At 43.7% G+C, this 12787-nt stretch overlaps 1 protein-coding gene and 1 long non-coding RNA gene across 5 annotated transcripts; both read left to right on the top strand.

Moving 5' to 3' along the window:
* The first annotated feature begins 258 nt into the window (after nt 1-258).
* Nucleotides 259-704, top strand: LOC139626440 (uncharacterized). 3 transcript variants are annotated; one of them, XR_011692277.1, is made up of 4 exons: nt 259-333; nt 418-444; nt 482-518; nt 626-647. It is a non-coding gene; the product is annotated as an uncharacterized lncRNA (long non-coding RNA). The 3 variants fall into 3 exon arrangements; XR_011692278.1 differs by lacking the exon at nt 626-647 and adding an exon at nt 677-704 and having other exon boundaries at nt 265-333; nt 418-431; XR_011692276.1 differs by lacking the exon at nt 626-647 and having other exon boundaries at nt 482-596.
* Nucleotides 705-3704: 3000 nt separating this feature from the next.
* dohh (deoxyhypusine hydroxylase/monooxygenase) lies at nt 3705-12421 on the top strand. 2 transcript variants are annotated; one of them, XM_071486737.1, is made up of 6 exons: nt 3705-3867; nt 4393-4507; nt 4957-5124; nt 6370-6446; nt 7825-8080; nt 10999-12421. In XM_071486737.1, the coding sequence occupies exons 2-6, from the start codon at nt 4402-4404 to the stop codon at nt 11307-11309; spliced, it is 918 nt and encodes a 305-aa protein (XP_071342838.1). In that variant the 5' UTR covers nt 3705-3867; nt 4393-4401; the 3' UTR covers nt 11310-12421. The 2 variants fall into 2 exon arrangements, with proteins under 2 accessions (XP_071342838.1, XP_071342839.1); XM_071486738.1 differs by having other exon boundaries at nt 3726-3867; nt 4398-4507.
* The last annotated feature ends 366 nt before the right edge of the window (nt 12422-12787 follow it).

A 12787-nucleotide genomic window follows, 5' to 3' on the forward strand; every position in this document is an offset into this window, starting at 1 on the left:
GGACGTCAACGTGGTAATGAATTTGTAGCTGTGGGTCGCAGCTACCGGCCGATGGATGGGTGAAAGTCCGCCGGGGGCTACCTCGTCCTCCTCCGCCGGCTCTAGGGCCTTGGGGACCGGCGGAGGACGAAGGGGACACCCGCCTAGTCAGCCAGATCAGCCGCTTTAGATAGAGGGGTGACAGATTAGATAGGGTTGTTAGGATAGATGGGTTAGATAGAGCGGGTTAGATAGAGCGGGTTAGCTAGACAGGTTAGATAGACAGGTTAGATAGAGCAGGTTAGATAGAGCGGGTTAGATAGACAGGTTAGATAGGGCTGATCAGAGAGACAGGTATAGACAGGTTAGATAGAGTGGGTTAGATAGACAGGTATAGACAGGTTAGATAGGGCTGATCAGAGAGACAGGTATAGACAGGTTAGATAGAGCGGGTTAGATAGACAGGTTAGATAGGGCTGATCAGAGAGACAGGTATAGACAGGTTAGATAGAGCGGGTTAGATAGACAGGTTAGATAGAGTGGGTTAGATAGACAGGTTAGATAGAGCAGGTTAGATAGGGCTGATCAGAGAGACAGGTATAGACAGGTTAGAGAGAGCAGGTTAGATAGAGCAGGTTAGATAGAGTGGGTTAGATAGACAGGTTAGATAGAGCAGGTTAGATAGGGCTGATCAGAGAGACAGGTATAGACAGGTTAGATAGACAGGTTAGATAGAGTGGGTTAGATAGACAGGTTAGATAGAGCAGGTTAGATAGGGCTGATCAGAGAGACACTTGAGCATCATGTAATGTCGTCCACATTATATTTGGTTATTTTTGGTTTTCTTAGCCAATCCACGTGAATACATATAACATATGACATTCATCTTGACTTGAAAATCAGGAGATGCAACTCTTAAATCAGCCCTGCCGAATAATGCACCCCTATCTGTATTTAACTACAGACTCTTCAGCATTGAGTAGTGTCATTGACATTATATTTTGGATTTTTTTTCTTTAGCTCCTTAACATGAATTACATGCATATAACATTCGTCTTGGCTTAAAAACCAGGGGATGCAAATCTCAGCAGCTCCAAAATCAGCTCTGCTGAATAATGCACCCCCTGTCTGTATTTAACTACAGACATTTGAGCAACAAGTGTTGTCATCCAAATTTTCTTTTGGGTGGTCTTAGCTTATCAATGTGAATTACATACGTGTGACATTAATCTTGCTTTGAAAACCAGGTGTAAATCTTTGCATTAAACTCATGCATCCACCATCTGTATTTAAACGCAAATATGTCACTTTTGCCACTAGGGGACTCTCAATCAAAATAATAACAAAAGACAGCGTGGGATCATGGGAGTTGTTGTCTTCACCTCCACTGCCGTAAGATTCTCCCGGCCTGGCTTCCTTCAGTGTCAGTCGTTCAGGAGGTTTTTACCTGGCAGCCGAATTATCTGCAGAGATGTCTTCCCCTCCACAGCAAACGGACTGGGGGATTAAAACTGATAGAAACACTAAAAGTAATCAGTGTCACTTTGAAAATCAGTGATTTGCCGGTGCTGTACGGCAGAAACAAGACATCAGGGAATAGCTCAACAAGAAGATTCCACAATTCCTTGTTTTTATATATTTTTATTTTCCAATCGTGTATTTTGTTCTGTGCTTTAATTTCAGGAACAATAAGACATTACATTTAAATCACAGTTTGAAAACTGAAGGTGCTCTAAAACTTTTGACCAGTAATGTGCCTACAATGAACACTTGTACTGTTTGTGCAAAATGAGCAGAATTCTTGATCTTAGATTAATCAGAGTCTTTCAGCCTACAATCGCTACTGGCATTTAAAGATTTGCTCATATTTTTACATCAAGAATCAGTCATATCGCTAGGTGTAATCTCTCTTGGGTTCTCCCTGCCCCAGTAACATATATTTGGGATGGCTCACAGACTGAGTTTCATGTCAGGAAATGTCTCACAGGCATGCATCTTTGATTGGCAGCAGGTCGGTGGTCGGGCACGGACTGGGCTCCGTGGAGGGCGTTGTTATCTGCACTGCTCTCTGCCCTACAAGTTACACAGGAGTCATAGAAAGTGTCCCACAGGCATATAGTATATTGTGGCTCTGGACATACAGGAGGTGGAGCCATGGGTGCAGAGAAGGAAAAAATTCACATTGAAGGGCCCAAGCAGCTAGTATGCAATCTAAAAGGTGGCACACAGAAACGCAGAAAACAAAAATAATATTTATTGATATTTTAATGATAAAGTGTATATTTTACCCCCAGTCTCTGCAGGATAGCCTATGAGTGTGGGTTCATGCCCACAGTTATTAATTTTCTGTATGCTGCCCCCCCTGTATGTCAGATTGCCTACAGGCCACTTTTTGTGACTCATTTGTCACTGGCATGTAAGAAAACCGCACCATCTACTGGCTGATAAGTGCCCAGGCACTGCAAATGCAAATGTCATTGCCACCATCAACAGGATATCATGGCTTGTTCATCCACACTGAATGCAGCTGTCCACTGTAAGCCACATTTACTGATCTGTAAATAACAAGTATATAACAATAAGTAAATAACAATAGAGTTATTCTAGTTAAGTACAAAGTCATTATTACTAACTAATACTTAAAACAAGTGTTACATATTTACACTGCATTTAGCCACTTTATGTATGTCTTCCTCCCAGTGATGATCAACATCTGGGCCATTAATTAAAAGCCTTAAACATTAAAAAGAAGCACGACTATGCTGGACTAGAAAAGGGCTTAAAATGAATAGACACTGGGGAAGAATAAAACTGATGGTGTCAGTAATGTAACATCATGGATGCCAGCTGCCATAAAAACAATAAAGAGGAAGAAACGTCCTCCCATATCAAGAAAAGGGTGACTGATCATGTGCTTATACAACAGAATTATTGGCAATATTGTTGGCCCTGCAGTGGGTAGAGGAAAACAAGATAAATAACATTGTGATTGCATCTGATAGCTATTCAGCACTTACAAGCATAAGACCAAGCAGATCATTTAGAATGGATATTATCAATGAAATTGTTCTTATAATGTACAGAATGGAAATGAAGAGTATATCTACATGTTTCATTTGAATGAAGATGTGGACATTCTGGCTAAGTAAACACCCAAGAGTCAAGCAAATAGACCTACAGGTCCCACTATGCAAAGCTGGAGCTAAAACATTCATTAGGACATATGCATCAGTCTGGCAGGATTAATGGGATAACAGTGGAACTGGAAGGCATTTGTATAATATACAAAGACACTGGTGGAAGGGTGGCATGCAGGAAAAGAAGGGAAGAAAATATTATCACTGATCTGATCATAGGTCATACAGGACTCAACGATACATTACAGAAAATAGATAAGCACCCAACTGGGAAGTGCACACACTGCAACCAACCAGAAACAGTGGAACATGTACTGATTTTTGGTAGGGAATACAATATTAGGAGGAATCACCTTTTTCAGTCACTAATGAGAGCAAAACATTGTGACTTCTCACTGCCAGGTCTGTATCAGCAAACAAGATATATGGTGATATTATTAGGTTTATAAACGAAACTGGTTTAGCCAAAAGAGTAGAGAAGTTTTTTTTGCATAAGCTCCTGATCCACACTCCAGTCCAGCCGGTGGCGGTAATGCACCTACAAGCTGGTCTGCCAACCGCCAATAAACACCGAAGAAGAAGAGAGGCCGCGCCGCTCTCCCAGCGGAAGTGGAGTCTGCAGAGAGACTCGTGTGGCGGCTGCAGCTGGCGGCCAGACCCACGCCACTGCCGTGCTGAACGGTGCCCGCAGCCTGTGAAGGCCGCTACCGCCAACTTCTGCTCTCTTCGCCGAAGTGTGTCGGTAGTCGCGGTGAGTCCCGTGTTGTATAATTGTGAGGAATGTATGACTGGAGTTAGCTGAAGCCGAGGAAGCTAACAGTTAGCTTCAGCCGGTCAGGCTTTCATAACACAGCCGGTACCGTAACGAAGCCCCGGAGAGTGAAACGTGGCTGGAGCTGAACAGGCTGAAGTTAAAGGAAACACTTCGTTGTCGATAGTCTCTGTCAGTGAAGTCAAATAAAGTTCGATATTGAAAGTTTGATCGCTAATGTCTAACTTTAATAGCATTAGTTTGATTACGAAAAAATGATTGTGATTATACTGAAATATGAAACTATCCTTATTAATTTTATAGTAGTGTCAGGTCTGAAACCGATTTTCAAAGAAAATCACAGGCAAAATGAAAAGTGATGATAAAAGCAGCAAATATTCTCTTAGAAGAGGTTTGATATATTTTGGTGACTCAAAGGATCAAACCTTCAAATATTAACCAGTCAATGTCAATTATCTCAGTTTATTTTATGTTATGAACTTAATACACCTGTCTGTCCTCCAGTGTAGCAGCATGGCCAGTGTGGAGCAGGTGGCAGCAATAGGACGGGTTCTTGTGGACCCAGGACTGAACCTGACCCGGCGCTTCAGAGCCTTATTCACCCTGAAGAACCTGGGAGGTAAAACATGTTCACAACACGTCTACACATTCATCAGAGGTTGGAAAATAAGGATGCATGTAAACAACAAATAGACTCAACCAGATGCCCAGTTTGTTTAGACAGTGATCTAAATATTGGCAAACCAGTTCTCATCAGCTGTTAACCTACGGTACAGCTGCTCCTGACCTGGGTTTAACACAGGACTGACACTAGTTAATATGAGAGGATGATCATGTGTTTCTAGAATATGGTTCAGTCTACAAAAACAAGCTGGTTACAATAATCACACTAATCTGTAGTTTCTAAATTCTCATGCTATGAAATTTTATGATATCTTTTATTATTCAGAGCAAAATCAAAGTCACTCCCAAACTTAAACAAAAGGTCTTGTAAATGAAGAACAGTAAATGTGATCTGAGAGGTATTTGTAACTTGTAACCTGACTGAAGCTGTGACCTGTGTGTCAGGTGCTGAAGCTATAGAGTGGATCAGTAAGGCCTTCAGTGATGAGTCTGCCCTGCTGAAGCATGAGCTGGCCTACTGCCTGGGACAGATGCAGGACAGACAGGCCATACCCACTTTGACTGCTGTTCTCAAAGACACACAGCAAGAGCCGATGGTTCGGCACGAAGCAGGTACATACGCACGCATGCACGCACGCACATACATTTTTGAGGGGGTGGAACGTGTCCACTCATTACTAAACTCTCATATGTTTGGTACATTGCGTGTGTTAAAACTATACATGCATGTACATGCTCATGCTTTGTTCAGTGTTCCTGCTACATTTGTTTGCCTCCATCTTTTTACATCATCACATGTATGTGTGTGTATCAGGTGGTTGTGATGCTTTAAACTATGGGTGAATGATCTGACGATCTTACTTTGACATATGATCTACTTTTCAGATGAATCATACAGGTCATTCAAAGTTTCTATATTAAGATATTTAATTTTAGAAGTCCAGTTGCTGCTAACCAGACCATGTTAACTGTTAAACAGCTAGCCCACTGACTGCAGCTGGAGACATCAGTCCTTGTCCCCAGCTGCAGTCCAGGACGGTGGAGTTAGTCGGCCTGGTGGGATGAGAAGGGCAGCAACTGAACTTTGAAATCAAAACACTTCCATATATCACCTCATAAATAAACAACAGTGCTGTTCAAACAAATACTCCACATGAACTAAGCAAAAAGTGAGTGAAGTGAATCTGTGAATGGAAGGCAGCACTGTGGATGAAGAGGAGTGGCAAGTGGACAAACTTCAGAGTGTCGAGACATCTCCAAAGCAACTCTATTAAAAAAAAAAAAATTAATTTCTAACTCCCTCAGAAGCCGTGGAGCGATGCAGGTGCTGCAGTGTGGCAGGCTGTAAACATTACATATCAAGTCTTGTCTGAAAATGTCTGAACCACAAAACTAACTGTGATGAAAGTAGAGTCATGTGACTCATCTGCTCTGGTGCTCTGAGCTCTGGTGTCCAGCTGACAGCGCTGGCTATGGCTGTGACCAAGACACAAATTCTACTTTCTCTGTGTGACTGTGTGGAAATCTAATTAAAATGTGAGTTTGAAAGTGAAACTTGAGTCATGTACAGGAGAGTGGTGGAGGGCAGCCGCTCTGAACTGAGACACCACATGTGCAGGGGAGTGAACAGTCCACAAATTAACACACAGACTAAAACGCATGTGTTAAAAGTACATGTGTGTGTGTGCACTTTTATTATGTGTGCTGGTGGTGAGCTGACTCGAACCCCCATACACATACTCATCAGCCTTTGTTAACAGACATCTAAACATGTGTGTATGTTTAACATGTAACAGCACATCAGGAGGTAACACACATGTATTAACTTAAGAGCTGTCTCTGTCTGTTTGTCTGTAGGAGAGGCTCTGGGAGCAATTGGTGACCCTGTGGTCCTGGACCTACTGAAGGAGTACAGCCAGGATCCTGTCATTGAGGTAGGAACACAACACAGTAAATACTGAGGCTGTGGTGTCAGGCCACTGAACATCGACAACAACTGGATCAGATTCTCTTCTCAATGCAAAAGTAAATATGCAAAGGAAGACTGGGGCATATATTTTTTGTGGAGATAAAATCAGCTAAACTTGTGTTGCTTCAGTGTTTGGTTCACTTTGTTCAAAAGGAAATAAAAACATGGCTGAGGCAGATACTGGCCTCTCACCTGGGGACTCCTCCTTTGAATCTTTAGTTCACCTAACAGGTGAACTCGTCCTCTTCACATCAAAGCAGAGGCTGCATTACAAGTCGCCGTCCATCTGTGGATTCACAGATCAGACTGTTTTTGCCTTTTAACCAGAATTAAAATAAAAAAACAAAGTAACAAATACAGTATCAGCTTATCACTCAGGATAAGTATCTAAACTATTGAAATGACTGCTGTGAAATTTTAAAATGTAAAAGTGGAATTTAAAAGTCTGAAACTGAAAGAAGAAAAGCTTTAAAAAAAGATGCTCAAATTGGAAAAGAGAAAAGCTCAATGTTGTTTATTATTTTTCTCCCTTTCCTCCTTTTTACATTTAACATTTTCACTTTTCCCCAAAAAGAATTTTACCAGTAAACCTCAGTTAAACATCTGTAAAACGGTTAACAGGATCATTTCAACTGGAAATGACGTCAGTTATTACCTCTGTTATTAATTCTAAAGGTACGTTATATTGCATCTAAGTTGTATTTTTGTAAAAACCGTCCCAGGGTAAAGTCTGTCAGCTGAGCTGGAGCGACCTGAGACGTCTCTTCCCTCCAATAGTCGATTCCCACAGCTGCAGGATTAAACCAATGTACAAGTACCTCAAGGTGCTTTCATGGCTGCTTGATTTGTTTGGTCAATTTCAACATTAAATATAAATTTGAGTGTTTCAGTGTAAGATTAAATGTAACACTATCAGTTTCAATTGTAGTTTTTTAAGTTTTACTTCAATTTCCAATTTACTTTTTCTATTTCTTAAAACCACAACTGATTTTTTTCATTAGGGTTAGGGAAAGAAATGTGTCAAGTCATGGAAAAGACTTGGACATCCTCTGGCCAGTGTGTATAAACCCTGATGATGATGATGATAATAATTATAATGATCCCTACGATGGTGGATGGTTTCAAAATTTCCCCTGAAATAACAACTTTGATATAAAAACACTTCAGTGTTTTATAGCCTAAAGTATCACACACATTCCTCAACAAACACAGTTTGTGTGTCTCCCTCCTGTTGGGTTGTGTTATGAATTCTCCTCAGTCTTACGTCCCTGTGCTAACAAAGACTCACATCTCAAATGTGCAAACAAAATTGTGTATGCGTCATAAAACCTCCCTCCCTGCAGGTTGCAGAAACGTGTCAGCTGGCTGTTCGTCGGTTGGAGTGGCTGCAGACGGCAGGAAACAAACAGCTGGAGGATGGAAGTACAGACAAGAACCCCTACTGCTCTGTGGACCCGGCCCCTCCAGCAGTGAGCAAGAGTGTGTCAGAGCTGCGCTCCAGCCTGTTGAATGAGGGTCTCCCGCTCTTTGAACGCTACCGTGCCATGTTTGCCCTGCGTAACCTGGGCAACGAGGAGGCTGTGCTGGCGCTGGGAGATGGTAGGATACAACGCTGTGGTTTACTCTGTTATCTGTGCATCACTGCAGGCACAACTGTAACTTCACACCTGAGAACTTCTATAAACAAAGAGAAAGATCAATGCTTTATCCTCTGGGACGACAGAGTCCACATCTGAATCTGACTGGCTGCTGCGGCCATGCCGCTGATTCAGTTACCTTCGAGGACACATAGAAAAACACAGTAACTTGTCCACTATGAGTACTTAGCAGGTTAGGCACGGGTCGTCATATATCCTAGAGGTGTATGTGGCAGCTGTTAAAGAACAACAGACAGGTTTGCCATCATTTGCCCCACTCCTGAAAGCTTCCTCCTTTTGCCGCCTGAGCTGACTGAGCTTAGCTGTGAACCAGGGTTTGTCATTGTGAGTTATAACAATGACAAACCAGTCAGCTCAGGAGGCAAAAGGAGGAAGCTTTCAGGAGTGGGGACAGGGACAAGTTTAAAGAGTCCAAGTACAGGTTTAGCAAGGCGGTGAGAGAAGCTAAACGACTGTACTCTGAGAAACTTCAGCTCCAGTTCTCAGCCAACGACTCTGCTTCTGTCTGGAAAGGGCTCAGAAAGATCACAAACTACAAACCTAAACCCCCTCACTCCATTAATGACTTCCACCTGGCCAACGATCTGAATGAGTTCTACTGCTGCTTTGAAAGACAGTGGGACAAGCCTGACACTAACCTCCACATCAGAGCCACATCAGAACCCCCCTCCTCCCCTACCAAAGGAACGTCTCTCTCTATCCTGGAGAGAGATGTCAACAGGCTTTTTAAGAAGCAGAACCCCCGCAAAGCAGCCGGTCCTGACTCTGTCTCTCCATCATCCCTGAAGCACTGTGCTGATCAGCTGTCTCCAGTGTTCACGGACATCTTCAACACCTCACTGGAGACCTGCCACGTGCCAGCCTGCTTCAAATCCTCCACCATCATCCCTGTCCCCAAAAAACCAAGGCCCACAGGACTAAATGACTATAGACCCATTGCCCTGACCTCTGTGGTCATGAAATCATTTGAGCGCCTTGTCCTGTCCCATCTCAAATCCATCACTGACCCACTCCTGGACCCCCTGCAGTTCGCTTACAGAGCCAACAGGTCTGTAGATGACGCCGTCAACATGGCTCTCCACTTCATCCTCCAGCACCTGGACTCCTCAGGGACCTATGCCAGGATCCTGTTTGTGGACTTCAGCTCTGCCTTCAACACCATCATCCCGGCTCTGCTGCAGGACAAGCTCTCCCAGCTGAGCGTGCCTGACTCCACCTGCAGGTGGATCACCGACTTCCTGTCTGACAGGAGGCAGCACGTGAAGCTAGGAAAGCATGTGTCTGGCTCCCAGACCATCAGCACTGGATCCCCGCAAGGCTGCGTTCTTTCTCCTCTGCTCTTCTCCCTGTACACCAACACCTGCACCTCCAGCCATCAGTCTGTCAAGCTCCTGAAGTTTGCAGACAACACCACTCTCATTGGACTCATCTCTGATGGCGATGAGTCTGCCTACAGGTGGGAGACTGACCGTCTGGTGACCTGGTGCAGGCAGAACCACCTAGAGCTAAACGCTCTGAAGACAGTGGAAATGATAGTGGACTTCAGGAAGAGCCCAGCCCCACCCACCCCCATCACCCTGTGCGACTCCCCCGTGGCTACCGTGGAGCATTTCCGCTTCTTGGGAACCACCATCACACAGGATCTCAAATGGGAGCTAAACATCAGCTCCCTCATCAAAAAAGCTCAGCAGAGGATGTATTTCCTGAGGCAGTTGAAGAAGTTCAACCTGCCAAGGACTATGATGGTGAACTTCTACACCTCCATCATTGAGTCCATCCTCACCTCCTCCATCACCATCTGGTACGCTGCTGCCACGGAGAGGGACAATAACAGACTGCAGCGTATCATCCACTCTGTGGAGAAGGTGATTGGCTGCAATCTTCCATCCCTCCAGGACCTGTACACCTCAAGGAGGCGTGCAAGGAAGATTGTAGCTGACTCCTCCCACCCTGGACACAAACTCTTTGTGACACTCCCCTCTGGCAGGAGGCTGCGGTCCTTCAGGACCAAAACCTCTCGCCACAAAAATAGCTTCTTCCCATCTGCTATTAGCCTTATCAACAAGGCTAGAGAGCCCCACTGTTGCTGATCCCCCTGATCCTCAATTGCACCAATCACCAGAAAAAATTCCTTGTATGTGAAAACATACTTGGCAATAAAACTGATTCTGATTCTGATTTAGAAAGAGTCAACATGACAGTTTGGGGTGTTGTTTGTCCACCAGAGAGCACTGACAAGATCATTTTTACACTGTAAAATGTCCTGATCAGTAAAATCTAAGGGATTCACATGTTGTTATCAGATCCAATATCAACATCGGTATCAGCTTCAAAAGCCCAGTATGGGTCAGTCTGTGACTGGGTTTATGCACTGACGTGTTACAGATTGAACACAGGGCTGGTGAATGAATGTTTTGTCACATGATTCCAAATTAATGAGCAAACACTGGCCACATATAAACTGAAGTTACTCTCTGCTTTAGCTGCCTTGTAGCCGTCTTTGGCCATTTTAATCTGTGCATCCATGTACATGCACAGTAACACACTGTCCCAGTTAGGAGTCTTGTCATAGTTTATATCGTTTATGGAGATGATGTTTATATTTCCCATGAGTAGCCTGGTAATTGATTCACATTTAGTGTATAATGCCTGGTTCCTGAGGACTGACCTGAGTGTACTCTGACAGCCTGCTGGGAGCTGGATTTTGAATGCAGTGGGATGATGATGGACTACAGAAATCCTACATGTCCTACATGCAGCCTGCTTTCTGTGTCTCAGTGAAGGACCTCTGTAATGATAAGAGTAGTGTTTGGCTTGTTGGACCCATGCATGACCCTGTCTTGTGACATCTGTTCCCAGGCCTGCAGTGCTCTAGCGCTCTGTTCCGTCATGAGATCGGGTATGTCCTGGGTCAGATGCAGCACCCGGCAGCAGTCCCAGCCCTGCGCACAGCTCTGGAGCGCTCCGGTGAGAACCCCATGGTCCGGCACGAGGCAGCAGAGGCTCTCGGCTCCATCGGCAAAGATGACTGCCTGGCTGTGCTGCAGCGTTACCGTGGAGACACAGAACGTGTTGTCAAGGAGAGTTGTGAGGTCGCGCTGGATATGCTGGAGTATGAAAACAGTGGCCAGTTCCAGTATGCAGATGAACTGGTCAGATTACAGGGTTAAAGGTCAATGTCACAACTGAGTGGGCTATGTTCAAATCTCTTTTAACTCTTTAGCTCTGTTCTATTATGTTCTACCACAGAGACACCTGGACATCTCAGTGCTGTCAGAAAAACTGACAGACACTCAGCATATCACATCAAAAATGAAACTAAAAGCTCCAGCAAACCAGACAGGAGATGGCGAGCTGCACCAGTGAGCTCTTAGCTGTGGGTGTGTGGGTGGTGTTGTGTTGGGGCACAAGGAGGAGTGGAGTCCTTGGTGTTTGTCCCCCTCCCCGATACCACTGCAGTCAGCTGCAGTGGAAGTTGTTTTTTTTCCAGTGTGTCTCATCCTTGCTTTTTTTTCTCAACATCAGCCAGTGACAGTAGACAGTAATACATACTGTATATGCACTGGACCTGAGTTTATTTGTTCAGCTCAAGGCTAACAGAGGGTTTACGTCTCTTACATTTTGTTCACACGTGTCTAAATCCGTGTGAATCAGTACTTCTTCTTTGCTAAGATCATCCATCCACCTGACAGATGTGACATATCCAGATGCTGCAGGAATGGTAGAAATCCATAATTCAATGCCTAATAAATGTCTTTTTTTTTTCAAAATAAAATAAATAAATAAAGTACCAAACTATGGATTCATAGTTTTCTGACCCACCCACCCAAAAATGCACATCTGTAGCCCAAGTCATGTGAAACCCACAGTTTAGTGCCTAATAAATGTTTTTTTTAGGTCTCAGCGCTGGTCCATCTCCTTCTCGTGGACATGACACACCTTCATAGAACTACTACTTGATATTTTATCTTGATATCTAGACAAACTGATGTAACCTGAAGCTAGTCTGAGTGGTGGAGGCAAACAACCATGAGGTGGTTATTCTAGTTTCAAAATAAAACTCTGGCCATCATAGCCTTTTCATAGCCAATTCAGAGTGTCCTTTTATTGTGACCAGCCCACAGCACACCTGTGCAATAATCAATGGATATGTCACACCTGTCAGGTGGAGGGATGATCTTGGCAAAGGAGAAATGCTCACTAACACGAATTAAAAACATTTTATAAATGAGATTTGAGAGAAATAAACCCTCTGTGTGTAAAAAAAAAACAAAAAGAAAACCTCTTAGATCTTTTATTTTAACTGCATACTTGCATTTATATTTTTGTTCAATATACTTTTCTGTTATCATTTACAGTTTTGTGGAAACTACAGAACTGCTGAAGGTTGAAGGTTGAAGGACTGACAGACTGATGTGACGATTTCAACTTGAAAGGCTCTTCCTCTCAAGTGTTGTTATATGTATTGGTTCTGATCCAGACTACACAGTGGTGTGATCAGGCCTGTTGTCAGTTCATTCTGCTGTAACTGATTAAGACAAGCGAGAGATCTGTCCGTGTCTCTGTTGTGGATTTACAGTATGTTGGGGAGTAAACAGCTGCCATTGTAGGAACAGTTCATTCAGACTTTATTCTGCTACAGAGATTA

This window comes from Trachinotus anak, unplaced genomic scaffold, assembly GCF_046630095.1.
Source record: "Trachinotus anak isolate AG129_WGS33_773 ecotype Australia unplaced genomic scaffold, CSIRO_AGI_Tana_v1 ptg000010l, whole genome shotgun sequence".
Classification (NCBI taxonomy): domain Eukaryota; kingdom Metazoa; phylum Chordata; class Actinopteri; order Carangiformes; family Carangidae; genus Trachinotus; species Trachinotus anak.

Excerpts from the sequence above, each read along its gene's own strand:
- dohh (XM_071486737.1), top strand. The coding sequence starts at position 4,402 with ATGGCCAGTGTGGAGCAGGTGGCAGCAATAGGACGGGTTCTTGTGGAC. Across the intron at positions 6,447-7,824 it reads GCCAGGATCCTGTCATTGAG|GTTGCAGAAACGTGTCAGCT; the intron begins GTAGGAACACAA and ends CCCTCCCTGCAG. Across the intron at positions 8,081-10,998 it reads TGTGCTGGCGCTGGGAGATG|GCCTGCAGTGCTCTAGCGCT; the intron begins GTAGGATACAAC and ends ATCTGTTCCCAG.